The following is a 23,936-nucleotide window of genomic DNA, read 5'->3' on the forward strand; positions in this document are numbered from 1 at the left end:
GAGTTTCTCTGCTACACTTGGGGCTGTGAGAGGAAGATCCTGGAAACTACTCTGAAAGCCTTATGTTGGGAGCACTGGCACTTTCATTCTGGAAGATAGCACACTTGAAAGAGTCACTTCATGTTCTTGCTCTTATTCTCCTGATAGACACAAGCTGGATGTGGTGTCCTGTGGCAAGTCCACAGTCCGAGTGCAGAAGGCCATCTGCAGTGGGTTCTTCCGTAATGCTGCCAAGAAAGACCCGCAGGAGGGCTATAGGACCCTGATCGACCAGCAGGTGGTTTACATCCACCCTTCCAGTGCGCTCTTCAACAGACAGCCAGAATGGTAGGTGCTGCTTCTGGGTCCTAGGGGTTCTTTTGAGCAGAGAGAACATATACATCTCCAGGTGTTGCCCTTGTGTTCTCCACTACTATATTTCTAGGACAGTACTAGCCTGAGTAGGCACAGTACCAAGCACTTTTGAGAAAAACTCAGCTGGGCACCAGTGGCTTACATCTATAATCTCAGCTACTCAGCAGGCTGAGTTCTGAGAATCAGGGTTTGAAGCCAGAGAGATCTGAGACTCTCATCTCCAATTAGCCAGCAAAAAGGTAGAAGTGGAGATGTGGCTCAAGTGGTAGATTACCAGCCTTGAGTGAAAAAGCCAAGCAGTAGTGCAAGGCCCTGAGTTCAAGCTTCACTACTGGCCAGCATGAGCACGCTGGGAATGTAGCTCAGTGGTAGAGTGCTTGCCTAGCATGCATGAAACCCTGGGTTGGATTCTTCAGTACCACATAAACAGAAAGGTCAGAAGTGGTACTGTGGCTCAAGTGGTAGAATGTTAGCCTTGAGCACAGAGAGGCTCAAGGACAGTGCCCAGACCCTGAGTGCAACCTCCAGGACTGGCAAAAGCAAGCAAACAAACAAAAAAACAGAAGTGGTGCTGTGGCTCAAGTGTTAGAACGCTGGCCTTGATCTGAAGAATACAGGGATCAGGGACAGTGCCTAGGCCCAGAGTTCAAGCCCTACAATCGACAAAAGAAAAGAAAAAATGTTTAGTGAAATGGTTTAAAAGTTTGAGTAGCTGTGGACTGGGAATATGGTTCAGTGGTAGAGTGTTTGCCTAGCATACGTGAAGCCCTGGGTTCAATTCTTCAGTACCACATAAACAGAAAAAGCCAGAGGTGGTGCTGTGGCTCATGTAGTAGTGTGCTAGCCTTGAGCAAAAGAAGCTCAGGGACTGCTCAGCCCCTGAGTTCAAGCCCCAAGACTGTCAAAAAAGAAAATAATAATTTAAGAGGCTGAGTGTTGGTGGCTCACACCTATAATCCTAGCTGCTTAGAAGTCTGAGGTCTGAGGTTTACTGTTCAAAGCCAACCCAGGTAGGAAAGTCTGTGAGACTCTTTATCTCCAAGTTAACTATCAGAATGCTAGAGCACTGGTCTTAAGTAAAGACACTGAGGGACAGTGCCTGAGTTCAACCCCCAGGACTGGCACAAAAAAGGTTTTAAGTAGCATGTGTAAAAAACTTGGACTTTTATGGAAAACTTGTACTTAACATCAACCTGCTTGCTTTAAACAATGGAGGGTGACATTGATAAGGGATAACATTGTATTCATAATTTGACTTCTGGAGTTGAAACCTGTTTATCCAATTACTTGATAAAATATTAAAAACAAAACCACCCTGCTCCCACAGCAGAAGGAGGGTTAGACTCTTGCCACCTTGCCCTATCTCCTTGCAGTACTTTGCAAGTCCCTCCACAGAAACCAAGGATTCTGTGGAAACCATCAGAAAAACCACCCTCTTATATATGGAGCAAGAAACAGATCCTGAGAAAAGGGTAGCACTGGATCCATGTCCCTTAAGTACTTCAAGCCAGAGCTAAGACTAGAAGATATTCTCCTGTGAATTTTCTTGTGTTTGAGGGGTGTAGGCACCTAGTATGGCAGTTTAGTTGTCATAGACAGTCCAGTCTCTTATGGAATCAAGCAGAAATAAGAGGGCAAGTACCTGGCTAGCTGTGGCCCACTGAGGACCAGGTTGGTTGGAATGGGGCCTGTGATCCAAGCTTTGAGTCATATCTGTTGCCCTCAGGGTGGTGTATCATGAACTGGTGCTGACCACAAAGGAGTACATGCGTGAAGTCACCACCATTGACCCCCGGTGGCTCGTGGAGTTTGCCCCAGCCTTCTTCAAGGTCTCTGATCCAACCAAGCTAAGCAAGCAGAAGAAGCAGCAGAGACTCGAACCCCTATACAACCGCTACGAGGAGCCAAATGCCTGGAGAATATCCCGGGCCTTCCGGCGACGCTGAGAGGCAAGCTTGTCCACTTGCCCATCCTGCAACATGGCCAGGGCTTAGCCTTCCTCTTGCTGATGAGAAGCTGATATGGAACATACAGCTGTCTTGTGACTATATGTCTTAATGGCAATTTCTTACACGTGACTCTTCTTCTCTGGTGTAAGCCTGGCTTTGACCATAGCCACCAACCCACCCAAGTTTTGGGGCTACTTGGGTCTCACAGCCAGCCTGGGGACACATTACATCATCCTCAAGAAAGGGGCAGCTTGTGCATCCTTGGGATAGAAAAGGGGAGTAAGCAAGTGTGTTACACATGACAGACCAACGAGAACCCTGATGTCTCCCGGTTGGTGCTCCCTGGAGGAGAGAACCACAGTGCTTGTTCCAGTGGGGGCTCATTTCCTGCCCATCATTTCCTGTCCATCCTTTAGCTTGACCTAGAATTACTTATTTTTTCAAGGAAACAAGAATGTGATTCTTTCTGTTTCTTTTTGCTGAAAGGTTAGCATCTCAGCTTGGAATCGGGGTAAAGACAAACCCCTGAAACCAGAGTCTAACCCTTGGGTTTTGACATGATGCCCAGCGTAGACCTTTCAGCCCTGGAGGAGCAAGCCCAGCCCTGCCAGTCGATGTGCCACAGAGTTTCAGTCTGGCACCTGATAGTTTAGATGCCACGTGTGAACACAGAGGATCTCCCCTCCCCTCTCTCCATGTATATTGTGCCTCATTCTTTTGGAAACATCCAGTGAATACACCCTGCATTGTTTTTGAATATTTTTTTCCCCTTGACATCCTCAGTGGACTTAATTAAGGGGGTTTTAGAGTCGAAGTCTCCCCTTCCTTCCCCTCCCCTACCCCAAGAGAAAAACAGCCGATTTGTGTTCTGGGGCTGTTCTTAGTGGGTTTTAGTTTGTTTTTTGTTGTTGTTGTTGTTTTTGTTTTGTTTTTTGTTTGTTTTCCCCTAGCATTTAGTTGGGAAATGACCACCTCCTAGTGTTCCCCTGCAAAGCACGTGAAGAGGCCCAGCAGGTCCTGCTGGGTAAGACTTTTGAAGTCCCTGAAAGATTGGGCACCCACTGCTTACCCCTGTATGTTAGTAAACTCTGAAATTGCGTAAATACTAGACTTGTATGCCAGAGACTGCATGACATTCTAGAGTATAAAGAAATGTGTGTGGTCCCTGGCAGCAGAGAAAGCACCCTAAAGACACAGTTCAGAGACTCCAAGAGAGAGAATGTAGGCCAGGGAGCGTGCTGACTGCAGATCCCTGGCCCTTCATTAAGCTGAGTGAGCGCCTCTCCATTCTGTTAGAGTGAGCTCCTCAGTGAGCCCAGGCCAGCAATGAAGGGCCAGTGTGTCGGCATCCTGGAAGGCCTTGTGAAGAGACGGTGCAGGGACTGCCAGATGAAACTGAACAAGGCCCAGCACCCCATTCCCGTTTTTATTAGAGCCTGGATCTCCCTGATCTGGAGCAGCCCCTGGCTGCGGTGGCCAGACCTGTCCCAGCTGTGCTCAGCACTGACACTCTTGGTACCTAAGAAGATGACGCTGGGTTTTTAGGTTGAAAGAGGCTGTTTAGTAGGCCAGAGGGACAGCAGGGCAGCTTATCCTTCTGCTGGAGGTAGGTAAGATCCCCACTGTGTGGGTGTTTCTTGACCACATTTATCACCAAGTTGGGGTCCCTTCTCTGTGATCACAATGTGCTTTTGTCCTCAGAATAGCCATGTTGACAGCAGAGTGGAGGCTGCTCTCACATAGTGGAACCAGTTCTTCACATGACTGACAGCCCAGGAAGATGTGGGGTATCTGTGCACACACACAACAGGAGTCTTCTAGCCATTACAATATAGTTTCCCCTAATTTAGCAGGATCCTAGTTTAGGATGCTGTTTGCTGCCTTGAACATGTGCAGCATCTCTGTGCACATATGCCACTCCCATAAGAGCCTGCTCTGCAGGCTCTTACGCCCACTGGAGCACCTCCTTTGGCCAGTTTCCTCTGGCTGGTGGCTGTTCTTTCTAGCAGAGCAGTGTTCCTCCATGTTTGAGGATTTGAGCAGAGCTCTGAGTTGCAGTTTAAGGAACAGATGAGAACAGGGAGCAAATGGCTTAGCCTGTGGAGAGCTTTTTTAATGGACTCTTGCACCAGACCTTGAATTTCCACACATTTTGTACCTTCTTCCCAACATGATAACCTGGCTTTATTACAGAATTAAATTATATCTATTTTTTAAAACATGTTTTTTAAAATTGATTTTGTCGGGGCTGGGAAGGAAGCTTGGCGGTAGAGTGCTTGCCTCACATGCATGAGGCCCTGGGTTCAATTCCTCAGCACCACATAAACAGAAAAAAAAAGCTCGGAAGTGTGGCTCAAGTGGTAGAGTGCTAGCCTTGAGCTGAAGAACTGAGGGACAGTGCCCAGACCTAAAGTTCAAGCTCCAGGACAAAAAAAAAAAAGATGTTGTCTTTTGCTCTAAATTTTTGGTATGTTGACAATTGATGTTTTCCTAGGGAAAGAAAATGTTGCTTTTTATTTATAGTCATGTTGGTAAGTGTGCCAGGTCCTGGATTGGTGCTAGCCTGAGGCTGTTGTCAGAGGTGGTTCAGACTTTTAACAGAACTGGACCAGTGCCACCTTTGCACCTCTGCGGTTCCACTGAATAGGAAACTTAAGTTTTTATCTCTGCTCTCTCTTGGTAAGCAGTTTGTACTGGGTCTCTCTCTAGCCATACCCATTTTGCCCCTCATATCTTACCCCACTGCTTGCTCCTCTCCTCCACACTGCCTCTAGCTGTCAGCTTTTTTACCCATCCACACTGCCTTTTGCCCTGAGTCTCTTTCATTGGCCTACCATGGACCTGGCCTACCCCTACACCCATGCCTGATGCCTTTCTCCAAAACCTTGTCTCTATCTGAGGCTGGAAGGAGGGTCAGTTGGGGTACACATGAGGCAACCTTGGTCATAGGAGCAAGTGTGATCATGGAGTGAACTCCAGAGGGAGGCAGCCTGCTATGATGACCATGCTAACGGTGGCTAAGGGCCCTTACTGAGTTATAAAACACTTTTTGTCTACTAGGCATCCTGGCATGATAACCCTGGGAGAGGGAAGAGCAAGTATAATGAAATCCATTTTTCAGAGTAATATCAAAGTCAGAGGTGAATTGCTTTTTTCCCACATCTTCAAGGAAAAGTGTTACAGACCCTAAACTTCAGTCATCTGTCCCTGAAGCCAGAGCTCTTTCCACCCCAGGTCTTTGCCCCATGCCAGTGAACTGCAGATTGAAGAGTGAAGTGAGGAGCAGGGGCCTTTATTAAGGTCTGACAGATGGGGTGGAGGTGGAATCCCAGGCCTGTGTGGGCCTGGACAAGGCAGGGGGGAGACAAAGGATCCTTGGAGCAGAACCCCATGCCCTTTGCCTCCACCAAACACCCCACCTGCTCCTGCCTCTGGGAGCACGGAGCACAGAGCACCAAGAAAGGACAGCCTGGCCTTTTGGGGCCATAGCTTGGGATGGAGTGCAGAGTCCACGCTTGGGTCCCCTGCAGTAGAACAACTGGGGAGCTTAGGGAACCTCTGGGCCCTGACAGGATGAAGTTGGGACACTTCTCTATCCCCGGAACAGAACAAAGGCTTGTTATCTGTGTTGGGAGAAGGGGAGCAGGACTTAAACATCTGAGGATTTAGGCAGAGTCTGAACTGACCTGGGGCAGAGGTGAAACATCAGGGGGAACTTCTGAGACCTTGCCTCTGGACTTGGCCTTTCTCCACTTGTCCTTCCCTAAAGACTCAGGCGAGCAGCCCAGAGTCTGGGGCAAAGGTGACTGATGGGACATTGGGGGACCTTCCCCATTGACATCTGTGGGTTTCAGATTGAGGGTTTCCCCAACATCAGATTCATCAATACGTACACAGGGCATCTTCTACCTGTGGCAAGGAGGATGTCACTGGTGGCTAGTAAGAATAGCCACCCTTGGGGCCGAAGGGCTGGGCAGAGCCAGCCAGCTCTGGGAGGTAGGCAGGGCTCTCGTCCAAGTGGGATAAAGGGACTGTGTCCTCCTCACTGACTGGCCGGTCAAACTCAGCCTTCAGGGCTGGACGCTGATTATCCGGGAAGGCCAGAGAAAACAGGGCCTCGGGCTCACACACAAACTTGTACACATAACGCTCGCCGGCCACCTATGGAAAGAGAGGGGCTGGGTGAGCCATTATGACCTCTACCTCAGGACAGGACTAGAGAATGTAGCCTTCGTCTTGGTCTGGGTAGAAGGCTGGGCCACCTTTCCCTCCCAAACTAGTTCCCTTCTGAAACCAGTTCCTTCATGTCTCTGGTCCTTGTTCACTTCTGATTGCAATCTCTAGTTTCTTAGCGCATTTTTTTTTTTTTTTTAAATATACTAGAGAGTTTAGTCTTGTGCTTGCAAGACAGGTGCCCTAGCACTTGAGTCATGCCTCCGCTCCTTCATGCATCGGTTTTCTCATGCCCAGAGAGGCCATTGTGTTTCTCCTGAAACTTAGATAACAAGTGTACCCTCCAGTGCCCAGCCCTTGGTTGAGATGGAGTTCACAAACTTTATGCTCCAGCTGACCTCAAACCATGATCCTCAGTCTCAACCTCCCAAATAGCTAGGGTGATAAGCTTGTAATCCACAGCACCCAGCTTCATTAGCACATTTCTACCTGAGGGGAATCTTGAGGTTGCCCATCATGTCCTGGGCCCTCTGACTAATTCATGTTCTGCTCCTACAAATTTGCTGAGAAATGCTCCATGTCCTTCCCTTACTCCCTCCCCACAGCCACTGCCACCTCTCCTTTGTCCTGTGCCGGCCCCCCTCCCCCCCAGTCCTGACCTTCTGCATGATGCCTTTCTCATAATAGTATCGCAGAGAGCGACTCAGCTTGTCATAATTCATGGCTGGCCGGTTCTTCTGGATGCCCCAGAGCCTGGCAACCTGGGGACAAAAGAGACAAGTTTTAGGGTGGAGGACAGTGGGGGACAGGTCAGAAAGAACACTTGGAATTGTTGTCTCAAGGAGTTAAGCTAGCCCTGCAACTAGCCCAGCTGGCTCTCAGGATCTGGCTTGGCAAGAATTCAGGTTAAGCAGAGTAAGGACAATTGTAAAGGTGCATGACACCCTCTCCAGGTTCCCAAGCTGTGGGCAAGTATGGATGGGGATGTCTGCGAGACCCACCTCCTCAGGCTCAATTAGTTTGAACTCCATCCCCCGGCCTGTCCAAGCTATGAAATGGGCATTTGTTGGGTCATCCAGCAGGGCCACCAGAAACTGCCACAGCTGCAAGGCACCCCGGCGCTGGTAGGGTGGCCCCTCTCGGAATGCTCCAACTCCTTCCTGCTTGATGTCTCCTAAGGACATGAAATTAGGAGGCATAAGGTGTGTGTCTTCTATTCTCTCAACCAACCTCTTCCCTTCTCCCAGGGGGCCTCCCCAAGGGTCTTCTTAGGGGCCCCTTTCTTGATCTCTTAAAGGAAAAGCAAGGCGATCCTGTGGGGGCTGGAAGAGGGCAAGACCCTGACCCTCCCATGAAATCACTTTGCTGACCTTCAAATTTCTCTGGGACAACGCAGACATCATCTGGGAATGGTCGTAGAGGTTTCTCATAGCCATATCCTTGTGGAAGAAGTTAGGAGTTGTTCAGATCTTAGAGTTCCCCAGAATCTAAAGAGATTCCTGGCTAGGGAACTTTCCCCTTCCCCTAAGACTACTCTCCCTCCCCTAACTTGGAGGGTTTGGCTGGGAAAGTAAGGGGCTATCTTACCCATGGCCCCATCACCTGGTGAGGGCCCGGAGAAACCCTCTGTATGAAGGTACATGGATGCACACCCAGGGACATCTGCAGGGGAAGAAGCTGGTGTTATAGGTGGCTGAGGAGGAAGCCCTACACACATTCAAGGCATTCTTGCCAGCCTGCTTTCCGGTGACTGTCCTGCCCACCACCAAATCCCAGGGGAAGTTGGAGGGGGAGCCCCTCAGCTTGAGGGCTATGGCAGAGGGCATAGATGGCAGCAGCTGGGGCTGGGCAAGCTGTCCCACAAGGCCCAGGATTCCTGGGAACAGCTGTTTCCTGTGAGTTCAGGGGGAGGAAAGGGTGAGAGATGAACCTCCGGGGAAAGGGTTCAGTGTCCACGCCTAAGACTCCCTTGGAATGAGCACGCGTCCGGTCAGCAGGTCAGGTTCCCAGTCTGTGTGTGTGTGTATATCAGAGAGAGACAGAGACAAAAAAATGCACCAGCCTGCCAGCCTCTCTGCATCTGTGAAGAAGCAGCGGGCATGAAGCCGTTTTCTGGGGTCTGATGGACATTTCCTTCCACTCTACTCGACTCCATTCCATTTCATTCCATTCCACAGGACTCGAAACTCCCTGCTCCACCTTTGGAAGCGCCACGAGTGCAAGTTCCAACCCCTTTCCGCCCCACTCCACTCCCACCTATGAATGAGCTGCTGAAACCCGACACCTCCGGGGAAGGAGGTGGGACTTAGGATTCAATCATGCCTCCATTTTGTGAATGGAATTCCTGACTCCATTCAGGGGAGGGGGGAGGGACAGGAGTTCAAGGGCACGTAACAAGATACCCTCCGGTTGGTCTACAGCCTTTGAAGGTCAGCAGCAAGAACTCCCTCCACCTCCTCCCACCCAGCCATCACACTGCCAGGCCTGGCTCAGGCTTAAATTAAGGCTTAAATTTGAGGATGGGGAGCACCCCATCTGGTTCTAACTCCAGCAGCTTCGTGGTCTGTGCGTCATCCCCCTGCCCCTGGTTCTGTGGGCACCAGGAAACGAAAAAATTGTAAAGCTCTAGCCAGCTCTGAGCCTACTCTAATCTCAGGCTTTATTTTTCCCATGCAAAATAGCAGATTTGGGGCTAATAACAATGTAACCAGCCAGGAGGCAAGTAGAGTAGGCAGAGTTTTCCTGGATCTTCTGGAGATTGGCTTTGCCTCCTGCTTGAGGCTTTAAACTAGAGCTACTTAGGAACTTGTAGCTGAGTATATCTCCCCTCTGTCAGCAGCCAGGTGGAACTAGAATGTAACACAGTCCCTACTTCCAGTACCCAGCTTAGGGGCGAGAAGCAGAGTGGAGATGAGGAAATCACATTAATTCTGTGTTCCTACTGAGAACTTTGATCCCTGCTAGCTCTAAGTTGATAGTTCTCTTCATTTAAGTTCATTCATATTTTTAAACTTCTTGGAGACAGAGACCAATGATAGATTCCACTCATCGCTGTATCTTCCAACTCCAAGTCTTAAAAACCCTGAATAACTGTTAAACAGACATAAATGCCTGGGGCTGGGAAGGTGGCCCAGTGGTAGAGTGCTTGCCTTGTGTGCATGAGGCACTGAGTTCCATTCCTCAGCCCCATATAAGCAGAAAAGGCCGGAAGTAGTGCTGTGGCTCAAGTGGTAGGGAGCTAGCCTTGAGCTGAAGAGCTGAGGGACAGTGCCCAGGCCCAGAGTTCAGGCCCCAGGCCCAACAAAAAAAGAAAAAAAGAAATAAATGCCTTAACTTTCTTACTGTCACAAGCTACCCAAAGGCAAAAATCTATGTGCCCCTTTCCTAACTAGAAAATGACAACCTTTTTTGTTGGCACTGAAGTTTGAACTCAGGGTTTTGTGCAGGTGCTTTACAGCTCGAACCATGCCTCTAGCCCATGACAATTCTTTCAAATATGAAAATAAAAGCGATTGGGTGGGTTGGTAAACAGATGGTAGGAAGGTGAAAACCTTATTGGAGAGACTTACTGGGGCTTAACTGGGCACTTGCCACCTCACCTGGCAAACCCACAAGATCACCTCAGAGCCCACCCCAAGAAAGCGTATCTTACCTGAATCGTAAGCGAAGTCCGTCTGTTCCTGTTTGATCACCACCCCCGCCCCTGGGTACCTGTGTCCACTGACCCCACCCTGGCCCATAGCTGGCTGGCCAGCCTGTTCATACAGGGGGTCATGGTACTCCTGCTTGAAGCTCTGCTGGGGGTAGGGTGGGCAGGGCTCAGACAGCTGGTGCTGGTAGGGGGCTGGAAGGGGTTCCCGGCCCCCTCCCTGAGAAGACGTGAAGGAGTGGCACATATCCAGGGGCTGCTGGAAGATGGAGCTGGATTTGGATGGAGAACGAAGAGAAGAAAATCTTACATTAACCCCTCCTAAGCCTGCCACTCCCAGCTTGTCTCCTTTCTTCCCTCCTCCCACATGCCAGGTCTCTGTGGAGAACTCAGGGATTAAAGCCAGATTGGACAAGTTTGGGTCCCCAAGTGTGCAGTGGGTCTGTCTCCTTACCTATGCTCTCCGAGGTACCCATGGCCAGGGTGGGGCTGAGAGGTGCCAGTGGATCTCAGGAAACTCCGCTGTTCGGCCCTAGGAAAGGGCTGCAAGGGCGACTGTCCGGGGGCATCAGGGGCAGGGGACTTGATGGCGATTTGTCTGGGGGAGTCATAGGCACTGAAGTTGGGGGAGATGGGGATGAGGGGCAGAGAAGCTAGGCAAGCATCTTTGAGCCCTACACCACTAGGGAAGTGAGGACATAGGAATTTTTTTTTGAGATAAGTTCTCAAGTACTCTAAGTTGGCCTCAAATTCATGATCCTCCTATTTCAGCCTCCCGAGTGCTGGGATTATAGGCATGTACCACTATGCTTGACACCAAACGAATTACTTACTATTCTTATTTCCTTAATCCTAAAACTGAGCCTCACCTTGAGAACAACTCTCCCCAGCACAGAGCAACAGTTTTGGGTGGGATGATAGCAGATCCCTCGACCTTAACACACATCCACTGAGTGGTCCATTCTGCCTCCTTAGAGGTAACCATTAGCTGTGTTGCTCCCTTAAGAGGAGCTAGCAAGTCCTCACTGAAGTCTAACTTGGATCTTCATTGCTGCTTTAGCTCATGGGTGCCTCTCCTTCCCGCCTCTATCCTGTGTCAGAGAGCTCTCACATCCAGAAACTTGGCCCTTCAAACCTCATCTACCTGGACTAGGACTCACCTGGAATAAAGGCACTGCTCTCCATGGTGGTAGGAGAGTGGTGGCTTCCTGCTGCAGGACACGGCCGGGTCTGCTCGGGGGCTCTGGGGCTCCTTCTTGATCCTGGTGGTGGGGCTGTGGAAAGCTACTGTGGGGTGGGGGACAGGGCAAGGCCAGCATGTGTCACTCAAGAGACAGGTAGAACTCAGACACCTGCTCTCTGAGGCCCTGCTGGGTGACTTCGATGAGGCCTCTTCTCCAGGTTTTCTGAGATCCAAACACTTGGAACATTCTGGCTACTAAATATTATGTGTAGTTTTATTTGACATTAACCAAATGTGGATCGTGCCTATAATCCTAGCTACTCAAGAAGCTAACATCTGAAGATCAAGTTCAAAGCCAGCCTGGAAAGACAAATCTGAGATACACTTGTATCCAATTAACCAGCAAAAAACTGGAAGTAGTTATAGCTCAAGTTGTAGAGTACCAGCCTCAAGTGAAAAAGGTAACCAAAAACATCAGGCCCTGAGTTCAAGTCCCAGTATTGGCACGCGTGCGCATGCGCGCGCGCGCACACACACACACACACACACACACACACAATTAAAACAGCAACACAAAGTTCAGCATTTAATGCAAACTCCAGTCTCAGAAGGCAGCTTTGTAGAAGTGAACATCTCCAACCAGAGCTTTTGGTTTTCCTGAATACCCTAGAAAATTCCAAGAGAAAGTTACGTTTTCTTATTTGGGGCTATAAAAAAAGAAATTTTTCTTTTTTGGTTCAGGTTGGATATTAGCCTACTTGAATATCAGCCGAATAACATTATATACAGGCTGCCAATTATCTGTGTAGAACACTGGCCTTTCTTGTGGCCCTTGCTCCAGCCACCAGGCTGAGCCCCACTGTGAGTGATATCCTGGCTTCCTGTGGTCCAGTCAGATGCTGTGGAACGGAAGGTTCTGGTACCTGCTCTTCTCAATGCTTCATTTCATTGCTGCAGATGGCTGGGAGAGCAAAGCATCTGATATCCAAGCATCTTTTCTCGACAGTGACGGTACTGACACTGGGCCCAGGTATTTTGGAGGTGGGGTTGTTGTTGAGCACTGTCAGTTGATATTTGTGTGTGTGTGTGTGTGTACCCCAATAGTGGGGCTTGAACTCAAGGCCTGGGCACTGTCCCTGAGCTTTTTCAATCAAGACTAGTGCTCCACCACTTGAGCCACAGCTCCACTTCCAGTCTTTGGGTAGTTAATTAAGAGATAAAAGTCTCATGGACTTTACTGCCTTGGCTAGCTTTAAACCTCTATCTTCAGATCTCAGCTTTCTGATTCGCTGGGATTCCAGGCATGACTATAGACACTGGTATATTGGATCGTATTACCAGCACTACCAGCCTCTCTGCACTAGATGCTGCTTACATCCAAACCAAAAATGTCTACAGACATTCCAACAGTCTTCGAGGGGGCCAAGTCACCCAAATTGCATAAAAATAAAAAACTAGAACTCGGCCCTGATGAACTGGCCTAGGCTTTCTCATGCACATATAAGGAAATGGAGGATGGGAGAGAGAATGCATCTGCTTTGCGATCTCACAGCTAGGGAAGGGAAAGCCCAGATTTGAACTAAAGGTCATCTCCCAGTTCCTACCTTAGGACTTGAACCTAAACCCCAAAATGGGGGCCCCTGACTTTTACCTTTTGTTTATGAGAGAGCAAGCCATTTTTAGGTTACTCTATCTATATGACTTACTTCCTGACATTCCCCAACCCCTGCCCACCTTGGACCCCATTTCCTCTACCCAGAACTCTCTTTTTCTTTTCTTTTTTTTTTTTCTTTCTTTTTTCCCCCCTCAGTCCTGGGGCTTGAACTCAGGGCCTGGGCACTGTCCCTGAGCTCCTTCTGCTCAAGGCTAGCACTCTACCACTTGAGCACAACACTACTTCCAGCTTTTTCTGTTTATATGGTACTGAGGAATCAAACCCAGGGCTTCATGCATGCTAGGCAAGCACTCTACTACTAAGCCACATCCATAGCCCCTACCCAGAACTCTCTACTCACAGTTTTCTGAATGGAAATCAGGAACAAACTGCTCATCGCTGTCTGGTACCTGAGCTGCAGAGAGAGGTTAGAGGTGAGTCTGGGTGGAGCCATGGGTGGCAGTCTCTAGGAGACACCAGTATTACTGCCACCTTGAAGACAAGCACAGCTCAGGAGAGGCCTAGAATTTTCTTTAGACTGAGAGCAACTCCATCCCAAATGCTGGTGCTTTCCATATCTAGGAGACAAGATTCTGAGAACCTGTTAGAGTAGATTGTAGGCTTTTCCTAGATGCTTTGTCTCTCTTCCTCCCATTTTTCTGAAGTGTAGACAGATCTGCCCTTCACCTTCACAGTTTACAAAGCTCCCTCAGAACTCACAGAAATCACATGTGGTGTAGTCCCAATGTATGAGATCCTATGCACTTGCAATCAAATGAGGGAGATTCTGAACTTGAGAATCTGCATTTCATTTCCCAGGTAAATTCTGAGAGATGCCCAAGAGTTCTAGAACTTGGGAAAGGTGGTAGAATGGAAGAAAGAAAAGGTTCAAGAAATAAAAAGGAGCCAGGAACCAGGGGCTCACACCTGTAATCCTAGCCACTCAGGAGACTGAGATCTGAGGATCACAGTTCAGAGCCAGCCTGGGCAGGAAAGTCCTTGAGACTTTTATCTCCAATTAACCACCAGAAAACCAGAAGTGGTGCTGTGGTTCAAGTGGTAGAGAGTTAGCTTTGAGCACAAAGAGGCTCAGGGACAGTGCCAGGCCCTGAGTTCAAGCCCTATAACCGACCAAATAAAACAAACAAACAAACAAATAATAAGGGCTTGGTGTGGATGACATATAATTTTAGCCACTAAAGAAGGCTGAGATCTGAGGATCTCAGCTTGGTAACGAAGGAATACAAGCAGACTAGATAGTTGTCTACTCCCCCAGCGTATGCAAATATACACTCCTCTTGACCTGGGAGGAGGCCAGGTCAAGTCTCCACAATTTCTGACTTGGACTTCAGCCACAGCCTCTTATCACAATGCCCTGCTTCTCCTCCCAGCTTCCTACTGGCCAGCTGAGGTTCTCTATAATCTTTTTTGTGTTTGTGTGCCCATCCTAGGGCTTGAACTCCCAGCCCAGCTTTTGTTGTTTTGTTTTTTATCGGTCATGGGACTGGACGCTGTCCCTGAGCTCTTCAGCTCAAGGATAGCACTCTACCACGTGAGCCATAGTGCCACTTCCAGCTTTTTCTGCTTATGCGGTGCTAAGGAATCGAATCCAGGGCCTCATGCATGCAAGGCAAGCACTATACCACTGAGCCACCTTCCTAGCCTGAAGTCATCTTTTTATAACAGCAATTAAACTGTTTCTTTCTTGCCTAAAAGATGAAATTCAAACTCTTGAGGCCTCATATGTTCTGGCCCTGCTCACCTGTGGTAGATTTCTCCTCCCTCCCTGTCACTCCCCAGCACTCTGGTGTATCAGGGCCTTATACTCCCCTTTGGCTTTTTCACTCAAGGCTAACCCTACCACTTGAGCCAATTAACCACCAGAAAACCAGAAGTGTCACTCTGGCTCAAGTGCTAGAGTACTGGACTTGAGCTAAAGAGCTGAAGGACAGTGCCCAGGCCCAGAGTTCAGGCCTCATGACCAACAAAAAACAAACAAAAACAAAAACAAAAGAACTTGTAGTAGTATGCTGTTGGCTCATGTCTGTAATTGTAGCTACATAGGAGGCTTAGATCTGAGGATCATAATTTGAAGCCAGCCTAGGCAGGAAAACCCATGAGACTCATCTCTAATAAACCACACACCTACATCTGAAAATGGAAGTTGGAAATGGAGCTGTAGCTCAAGTGGTAGAGCACTAGCCTTAAGAAAAAGGAAAAATAAAAGCTCAGGGACAGTGTTCAGGCCTAAGTTCAATCCCTAGGACAGAAAAAAAGAACTTGTGACAAGATAAGATACAATCCTAAACTGATCAAACAAATTGGTAGGACATTAAATCCCTTCATACACATGCTCACATGCGCGTGTACACACACACACATACATTTCCCCCCCCCCCCATACACACCTCACATCTACAACCCAAAGGGAGCCACCCCTTGACTGGCCTTATTCAATAATCACCTGGGCTCTATTAGAAACTCCAGGCTTTATCCTGGGCCAGAGGTGGCCCAAGCACCTGAATTTGTAACAAGGGCTCCTGGGAATCCTTAAAAACAAGCTCATTTGGAAAGTACTGGATAAATAAAGGTATGAAAAATCTGCTAGGCTGCTCATGGTATTAAGACCAAGTTCACTCTAGTCTACTGATCCAAGATATACTCCATAGATGACAGAAAGGGGTGATGGGAACTGGGTGAACATTTCCTCCCTGTGATTTAGGCCAAGAGGCTCCCCAGGGCAGGTGAGATGCAGGACTTGGGAGTGGCTGACGCACTCTGGGGCCCCTCTTGAGGCTCATTAACCATCCGTTTCCATTGAGGTAATGGGCCAGGGGCATCTCCTGCTGACGTCACTGGACTCGAGATGAGAGAGCCCTGTGGCCTTTCCTCCTGCCTCCAGCCTGAAAGTTAGCCAAAACTCCAAAGAGAAAGCCTTCTCCCCAGCTCATGGATCACACCCCAAAAGAGGTGGTACCATCTCCCTCCCAGAACCCCTGCACAGCTGATCCCCCAAACACTGGCCTTCTCCCAAAGGAATAGGACAGGCCCCACAGGCACCCAGAGACTATTAACAAAAATAGAAATAGGAACCGTAACCCAGAACTGCGCGTTCCTGGAGAGCAGGAGAATTCTGAATTACCATCTTTGGTTTTGAGAGGTCACCACTGTATTTGTTGACTTGGCTGCATTTTGACTACGATGCCAATATGCCAGGGTCTGTGCCCCCAGCACTAAGGTAGGTTTGATCTGCCTGGGAACATGGCAGATGATTAAGGAGGGGGAAGGGAAAATGCCAAACCAGCTTAGTGCCTAGAGAAAGAGACAAAGAGAATTTTAGAGTGTCTCCCCCTCCCTGCCACCAAAGTCAGTAAACATAGAGGAGGGGCTTGAAGGCCTCTCAATGTGGGACCCAGAAGAATTGGAAGTTAAAACATCTCAGCCTTACAGTCCATGAATAAGCCACACATCTAATCCCATACAGGCTCTGCTACCTTCCGGAGGGCCAATTATAGGTTGAAGGGGCTGGAGACAACCAGAAAAGCGTTGGCTCCATTATGTCACACCACTGGCCTCAGCTCCCACCCTACCCTGCCCCCACCCTGGCAGCTCTATGCTGGGAGAAACCAGTTCTCTATCTGTGGAGGGGACATTGGTCTCCAGGAGCCTTCTGGAAATGGACACAAAGATGGAGAAGAAGGCACTGAACTGGGAAAACCTGAGGAAGAGACAGACATGTGGAGTCACCAGCACAAATGCACAGGGACTCACACTCCCGCAGCAATGCCGCAGCCCTTCACACTGAGGGCTCTCTCTCTCTCTCTCTTATTTATAGATATGGCTTGGAGGGAAGGGGAGCCAAGGGACTAGCAGGTGGGAGTCTTAGGAGAGGGGTTGGGAATGATGATTCCTTTGAAAAGGAGAGCACACACTCCGTCTTCAGATTCTGATCAAAACCACTAATTGCCGTTTTCCTAGAAAAATCTATATGCCTTCATGTACAGTACACCCCCAACAATGTCCATGCAGTAATAGAGAGATCAAAGACCCTGCAACCCAGCCACAAAGCTGCTGGAAAATTCCCAGACCCCAGCCTCATACAAAGGACACACATGGCCCAGTCAACATTCCCTACTACTTGAGTCCTCAAGGGTTCCCAAAGACTCCAGAAGAGCCTGGAAAAGAACCCTTAACCAGACCAAGTACGTCAGACCCATCTCAGGCTTAGCCTAAGCCTAGCTTTCCCCATAGCAGTCTCTAGGCATCTCAACAGATCCCAAGCATTCAGAAACCAGAAATGCCCTCCTAGCCTCATTTTGTCCCCTCTGTCTGGAAAGGAAAACTCAACCCCAAAGGTTTCTAACACACACACACACACACACACACACACACACACACACACACACACACACACACACACACGGCCCTATCAACACTCATCCTCAATGCCCAGACAGCAGTCATTGAAACCGCAATCATATCTGCATCTGTAGATTCCCTGCTCCGATCCAGCCTGGTCATCTCCCAAATTCTGCCCAGCCACACCCACACTACAAGGATCCATTGCTTCTCTCCAAATTGGGGCTTTAGGAAGAAACCAAGCAGAGAAAGGGGGGGGGTTGTATTTTAGCCCCCATTCTTCCTAATGTACCCCATCACTGGCAAGTTTCCAATGGTGACAGTCCCTCCTTATAACCCCAAAGCTCCCCCTGGGCTGCAGAGGACACTGACCTGGTGGGAAGAGGCAGGAGAAGAGGCCTGGGTGGTGCTGAGATGGTGCAGGGGGACAGGGCCCCGGCAGCTGCATCTGTCTCCGCAGAGAGAGTGAGAAGGAACGAGTGGCCTCAGCATCCCCCCCTCAGGCCTGGCCATCCATTGCCAGCTGGGAACCTGAGCTGCTCCCTCAGAAGGAAGGAGAAGGAACCAAGGAGATCCCAGCGCCCCCCCCCCTCGCCTTGCCTTCCCCACCCCCACCTCCCCACCCACTGGATTTAAATGTACAGGGACTCCCAAGGCAGTAGCATGTAACATGCGCGCGCGTACGCATGCACACACGCACACATACACACATGCAGAGGCACAATGACACCCACAGACACATGGACCATCTCTGAATCCACCACTAAAGGGTAGGGCTCCCAAGGTTGAAAGATAAGAACATTTCCAACCCCCCTCCAATCCCAAACCCAGGCACAAATTGGCCAATTGCTGCCAAAATGCCACCCTGAGCCTACCCCTTGCTCACAGTCCTGGAACAGCCCACTGAGCTCAGTTGACAGACAAGGAAGGGAGCCTGGCAAGCCAAGACTGAAGTCAGAAATCAGGTGATGGGAAAGGAAGTCTTTGAAAGCTCATGGAAATTGACACCTCCAGTTCTTCAGCTCCAGCCCAGCCCCGGAACCTGGAGAGGGGTGGGCTGACCAAGCAAAGGTCTCTGCCTGTTTAACTCTGAGCTGGGCACACAGGACATGACAGCACCTGGGAAAATGTGCATATTACTCCAGAACCTATACTCCTCCAGCACCTACACAGTCCATCAGTCTACTTTATTCTAGCAAATCCCTTCAGGGTACACTCTGTGATAAGTCATTCTGTCAACAGAATATATTTTGGAGGCACTGAGATGTCCGAGACAGACCCAATCTCCCGTCCTTGGATCTGGTCAGGGGTCTTTTTTGCCTACCTAAATTACCTCTACAGAGTGTCCTGGGGGAGGCGGACTTAGGCTTTAAATTTTCCTAAGAGAGATATTACGTTAAAGAAACGGAGACCCTGAGAAAGAGAAAAACCCTAAAGTGGGGGTGGAGGGTGTCCTGGTGTTTTGGTTTCTTGGTTTTCAGTGTTAAAAGCAATGTTAGCTAAGATGGGGGTGTTAACCTTTTCCTCTCAGAGTCTCTCTAAACTACCAAAATGCCTCCCACCTGCAGCACCACTCCAGTAAGTGCAACCAGAACACACTGCCCCACCCTGACCAGCTCCAGCCACTGGCCCCATCCTGGTCAGCTTCCTAAGTCATCCTCCCCCACTTCCAACACACACACACACACACACACACACACACACACACACACACACACACACACAGCATACAGGAAGAGGGGAACTGGCCTGGGGGTGGAGGTATTCAGGAGGGATGGAGAGAGAACCAGTTGCCATTAGAATTATAATCAAGGCTATTTGGGGAGGCAGTCCTGGGTGCTCTTTGCCAAAGTACCAAGAAAAGAATTATTGAAACTTTTGTTGTTCTTTTGGCTTGGGCAGTAAATTGGCCCTCAGAGTTGAGAATAGGCACCAAGGGAGGGGGGGGGGGGAATAAGAACCAATGTTTTGGTAACTCCGGAAGATAAGTAACAAATTATTTGCTCCTTCTCCTTATCCCTCACTGTTCCCACCTCAACATCCCAACACACACCTAGGCATAGAGTTTTCTGCCAAACAAACTTTGCAAATGAAAATTTCAACGAGGAAAACGGGCCTGGGGCCAAGTTCCATTCAAATAAGCAAATACCTCACACAATGGTCTGATTCATCCCCAGGCCTAGTTACACAAGCCTGGCTCAGGGCAGAGAAAATAAATATCAATATAAGTGTCCACCCAGAACACTAAGGAGAGTGGAGTGGCTGGGGACTTGGGGAGGGGGCTTTGGAGAAGCTTTGAGTCAGGGAAGGGGACAGAAGAAGTGGGCAACGTCAAGTACTACCCCCCCCCCCCATAGAAAAAGCCACAAAACAACTTACCTTCAGCGAGCCACGTCTCCTGTAAGTGACTTAGATCCTGGAAGAGATCTGAGGGGTGGATAATGGAATTGGTACTGGGGTGGAGGAGAATACGGTGGGAGAGCCCCAGCGAGGCGCGATGACCCCCTCCCCACTGGGAGCAGGACTGAAAAGATGAACAGAGTCCCAGGGAGAGTGAGTCCTTTTAGAAAACATTCCTCTTGGGTGAATGTTTTCAGGATTGGCCGGGTGGGTTGGGGGGGGGGGGGCGTGTGGGTGGGGAGGGGTTCGCGGTTTGTCTCTTCTGGTTCTTTACCTTCGGAGTCGGAAGGAGGTAGGGAGCCCGGGTCCATGAGCTTCCCCTGCGGGACCATCAGCGTTTCACGCAAGCTCCCATTTCCGGGAGATTTCTACGAGAAGGGGGGAGAATGCCCTCGAGTTACCCAGAGGCGTTTAGTCTGGGGGGGGATAGGGTTGGGGGTATTGGGGGGGGGCGTTCAGGATCCCGCTGAGATCGCGGGGAAGGGGCGAGCAGGGGCGGGGAGCAGGGCAGGGGCGGGTGTAGAGGCGGGCGCGGCGCTCACGCTGCAGAAGGTGTAGGGCACTTGCTGGTCCAAGTATCCGCCTTTCATCCTCCGCTCCATCCGGCCGCTCCCTGCGGCTACACGGCCGGGGCCCCGCGCGGGGGCAGAGACCTGGGGGCGGGGGGGGGGGGGCTGCGTTCGCACACCGTCCGAGGGGGAGAGCTGCGGTGGGAGGGGATTGGGATGGCGGGGAGGGGTCAGTCCTGAGGGTCTGGGTCCGACGGCGAAACTTCTCCGACTCACTGGGACAGCGGGAGAGGGAGGTTTCGGCCTCCCGGGGCCTTTCTAGGTTTGTAATTCGCTCCCGCCAAGGGAGGTCCCACCTGCTCCCGGGGGCCGTGATCGCTGTTTCTGCTTTCTACAGACCTGCTTTGCTCGGGCTAGGTTACATAAGACTCGGGCGCGCGCGCGCGCGCGTGTGTGTGTGTGAGTGTATGTGAGTGTGTGTTCGCGCGCGCGCGCAGGAGCGCACACAAATCCGCACGCCCACGACTCCGGCGCCCCCTCCAACCTCAAATCCCAACACCTCCCACCCCAGGCCTTGGAATCTGCGGAGGCGGGTGGTGAGAAGAGAGTGCGGTGTGTAGGAGGCAAAGGGGGGGGGGGCCCGGAATCACAGACACCCTCCCTTCCTCCCCCCCGGCCCTCTGTAGCCTCACCTGAGGCCCGGCCGTCTGCGCTGGAGTCCCAGGAGATGCTGAGCATACACTAGGGACGACTCTAAGGATCGAGGGGCTAGGCTGGAGCAAGGCGGTCCCAGCCCCGGGTCCCCCGCGCACCGGCTTGTTTTCCGGGCGCCGCAGACAGTTGTGAGCCCGGGGGAACAGCTGATTGGTGCATTTCCTTTGCTTCGGCCTCGACTCGCGCTTCCCCCCCGCCTCCCCATTCCCTTTGTTTCATTGACTTTTGTGAATGAAACCCCAGGGCCGGGCACGCCCGCCAATCCGGAGACTCGTCCAGCCGAGCCTGGGGGCGGAGTTTCCCAGACGTAAGAACCAATGAGGATGTAGGGGCTGGCTCCAACTTCATTCACGTCCCGAGCTTCCATTCATAAAAAAATAAACTCCTCACGGCCCGAGTTCATTCATAAAGAACGGAGAAAAAAGGAGGGAAGCTGAGGATCGGGCAATTTCTCCACTGGGCTTGAGTTGGCCTTGAGTTTGAGTAGCGGTCAGTTCTTTCGGATGGCGTTGGCACCTGTCTGTATGTGTGATGTGAACATGTTTGTGTGTGCGCTGGCGGGGGGAATGCGTGGGAGGAACAATAATTAGCATTTATGAAGCGCTCTGCTTCCACGTGCTCGTTTCCTTCCCTATAACCTGGTGCGGTGGATCTTTTGTTTCCATTTTACAGATAATGACAGTGAAAGCTCGGAAAGGGTTGTTACTCACCTGAGGTCATTCTCAGCTAATCAGCAAGACTATAGTTTATGGCTTCAATCCCTGAAGGTCTTCTGAGCAGTCCTCTGGGGACAGGAATAAATTAATAAATCCATGTGACAGCAACAGATACACAGTAGGTGCTCCACAAATGTACATTGACACAGAATCCAGGCTTTTCCTTAGGGATCTATGCTCTGCCAAGCTGTTTTGTGACCCACTTTCTATTGATTGCTGTAAAACCAGAGACTCCAGGATGGATAATTTCTGAAAGGGGAACTTCCTCTGAGCCACCTCCCCTCCTATCTGAAAGCAAGTGATGCATTTTTAGAAAGAAGAAGCTCTCAACCCCCAAGTGATCTGATGCTCTAAGGACAAGAAAGGTTTCAGTTTTGTCCAAGAAGCTAGTCATCATTCTTCCTGTCATTTACTCAGTCATCACTTCAATAATTATCATGCCAAACACAGTGCCAGGTGTCAGGTAGGCAGCTGTTATGACCTAGACAAGCATCTGCCAGGAGTTGGGTGGGCTGTTCCAGGACTTGTCTGGATCTTCTATGTGTATGAACTTTCTTTGAGGAAAACCAGGGTTAGTTTATGATTTCACAAGGAAACTCTCTTTAATCACAAAGGGCTGATTTCTTTCTTTCTTTCTTTCTGCCTTCCTTCCTTTCTTCTTTTCTTCCTTCTTTCCTTCCTTCCTTCTTTCCTTCTTTCCTTTTTTGGATTGGTACTGGGGCCTGAACTTATGGCCTGGGCACTGTCACTGAGCTTTTTTGTGCAAGGCCAGTGCTGTACCACTTTGAAGTACTTCTAGTTTTCTGGTGGTTAATTGGAAATAAGATTGTTGCTGACTTTCCTGCCCAAGCTATCCTTGAACCGTGATCCTCAGATCTCAGCCTCCTAAATAGCTAGGATTACAGGTGTGAGCCATCAGTGCCTGGCTTCCCTTAGCTTTTTTGCTCAACACCAGAGTTCTACCATTCAGCCACAGTTCCACTTCTGACTGTTTGCTAATTAATTGGAGATAAGAGTCTCACAGATTTTTCTGCTCAAGATGACTTGGAGCCTCAATCCTCAGATCTCAGCTTCCTGAATAGCTAAGATTTACAAACAAGTGTTTGAGAAGAGTCTGCTTTCAAAATATATCTAATCACACCCTCCCACTCTGCAGATGAAGTAGTGGAGGTCCAGAGATAAAATGGTGCATGCAGGTTCTTTGAGCCCAACTGGGAACAGAACCTGGGACTAGACTATTGATCCCTTGTTTAAGCTTGTTCCACAAGATCAGCTTTGGCTGTTAAAAAATAATGCCCCTCTCTTCTCTGATAAAATATTCTTTGAGGCTCACATCAGTGGGTATTTTTTCCTCCAGGAACCCTTCCATGATAGTTTGAATTCGTTCCTTAAGCATCCTTGCCCCTATGTTTGGTTCAGCTTCGTGGTACAAACATCCTAGGGCCTGGAAGAGGTATCATTTGTTGTTGTTGTTGTTGTTTTTTTTTTTTTGCTGGTCGTGGGGCCTGAACTCTGGGCCTGGGCGCTGTCCCTCAGCTCTTCAGCTCAAGGCTAGCGCTCTACCACTGGAGCCACAGCACCACTTCCAGCTTTTTCTGTTTATGTGGTGCTGAGGAATTGAACCCAGGGCCTCATGCTTGCAAGGCATGCACTCTACCGCTGAGCTACCTTCCCAGCCCCTCATTTGTTTTTTATAAACTTTTTCTGAACCATTTTCATGAACCAGAGGGTTATACAAAAATCAGTTTGTCAAGAGAATAGGCACAATAAAGACTAAAGGAATGGATCTGCACCTGAGTCCTACCAGAGGAAGGAGAGACAAGCCCAAGCAAGTCCCAGCTTTGAGCGGATGGAACCAGTTTAGGTGGGGAGCAGTGGGGGAGGAGGAAGCTCTGATGTGGTCTCCATGACAATGAAGATTCCAGTGGGTCTCTGAGTGGGCACTGGGCAGTCCAGTTGGGACCTGTCTAGGGGTGCCTGTCTGGTTCTGAGTTCTTTCATTTCTCTGGAGGGCCCTGGCATCTGTTTCCCCTTCCTGTTCCCCACCCCCTACCGCCCCCAGCCCTGGCAGAGATCGCAGGGCCTACTTCCCTAGTATCTGGCTCAGCCTGCAGGCTAAGTGAGAGAATGTACCACCCGCAGTATCTGCCACTGTTGTCACTGGTGGCTGATTGAATGCCCAGGCTAGTAATTGTTACTTCTTTCAAGCTCTTCCATGGCCCAAAATAGGTGAGCAGAGAAGCATAATGACAGAGGCTGGAATCACATAGTAACTG

The 23,936-nt window shown here is 49.8% G+C and overlaps 2 protein-coding genes across 2 annotated transcripts in view; one reads left to right on the forward strand and one right to left on the reverse strand.

Annotated features, from left to right (window-relative positions):
• Positions 1-4,529, forward strand: part of Dhx8 (DEAH-box helicase 8) — a 39,485-nt gene extending 34,956 nt beyond the window's left edge. Inside the window, exons 22-23 of the mRNA XM_042673538.1 lie at positions 148-327; positions 2,081-4,529. Of these exons, the coding sequence (XP_042529472.1) occupies positions 148-327; positions 2,081-2,300 (400 nt within the window). The 3' untranslated portion in view covers positions 2,301-4,529. The remainder of the gene's footprint in view (positions 1-147; positions 328-2,080) is intronic.
• A 1,050-nt stretch (positions 4,530-5,579) lies between these two features.
• Positions 5,580-21,118, reverse strand: Etv4 (ETS variant transcription factor 4). Its single transcript, XM_042673540.1, has 13 exons — positions 20,923-21,118; positions 20,264-20,374; positions 19,996-20,089; positions 19,701-19,748; positions 13,324-13,377; positions 11,286-11,412; positions 10,580-10,741; positions 10,129-10,397; positions 8,064-8,138; positions 7,847-7,915; positions 7,478-7,650; positions 7,136-7,237; positions 5,580-6,464 (listed from the first exon to the last, which is right to left on the reverse strand). Exons 2-13 carry the CDS (start codon positions 20,321-20,323, stop codon positions 6,240-6,242), a joined length of 1,458 nt encoding a protein of 485 aa, XP_042529474.1. The 5' UTR covers positions 20,324-20,374; positions 20,923-21,118; the 3' UTR covers positions 5,580-6,239.
• Between the last annotated feature and the right edge of the window lie 2,818 nt (positions 21,119-23,936).

This window comes from Dipodomys spectabilis, unplaced genomic scaffold, assembly GCF_019054845.1.
Source record: "Dipodomys spectabilis isolate Male_0828 unplaced genomic scaffold, ASM1905484v1 ptg000018l, whole genome shotgun sequence".
Lineage (NCBI taxonomy): Eukaryota > Metazoa > Chordata > Mammalia > Rodentia > Heteromyidae > Dipodomys > Dipodomys spectabilis.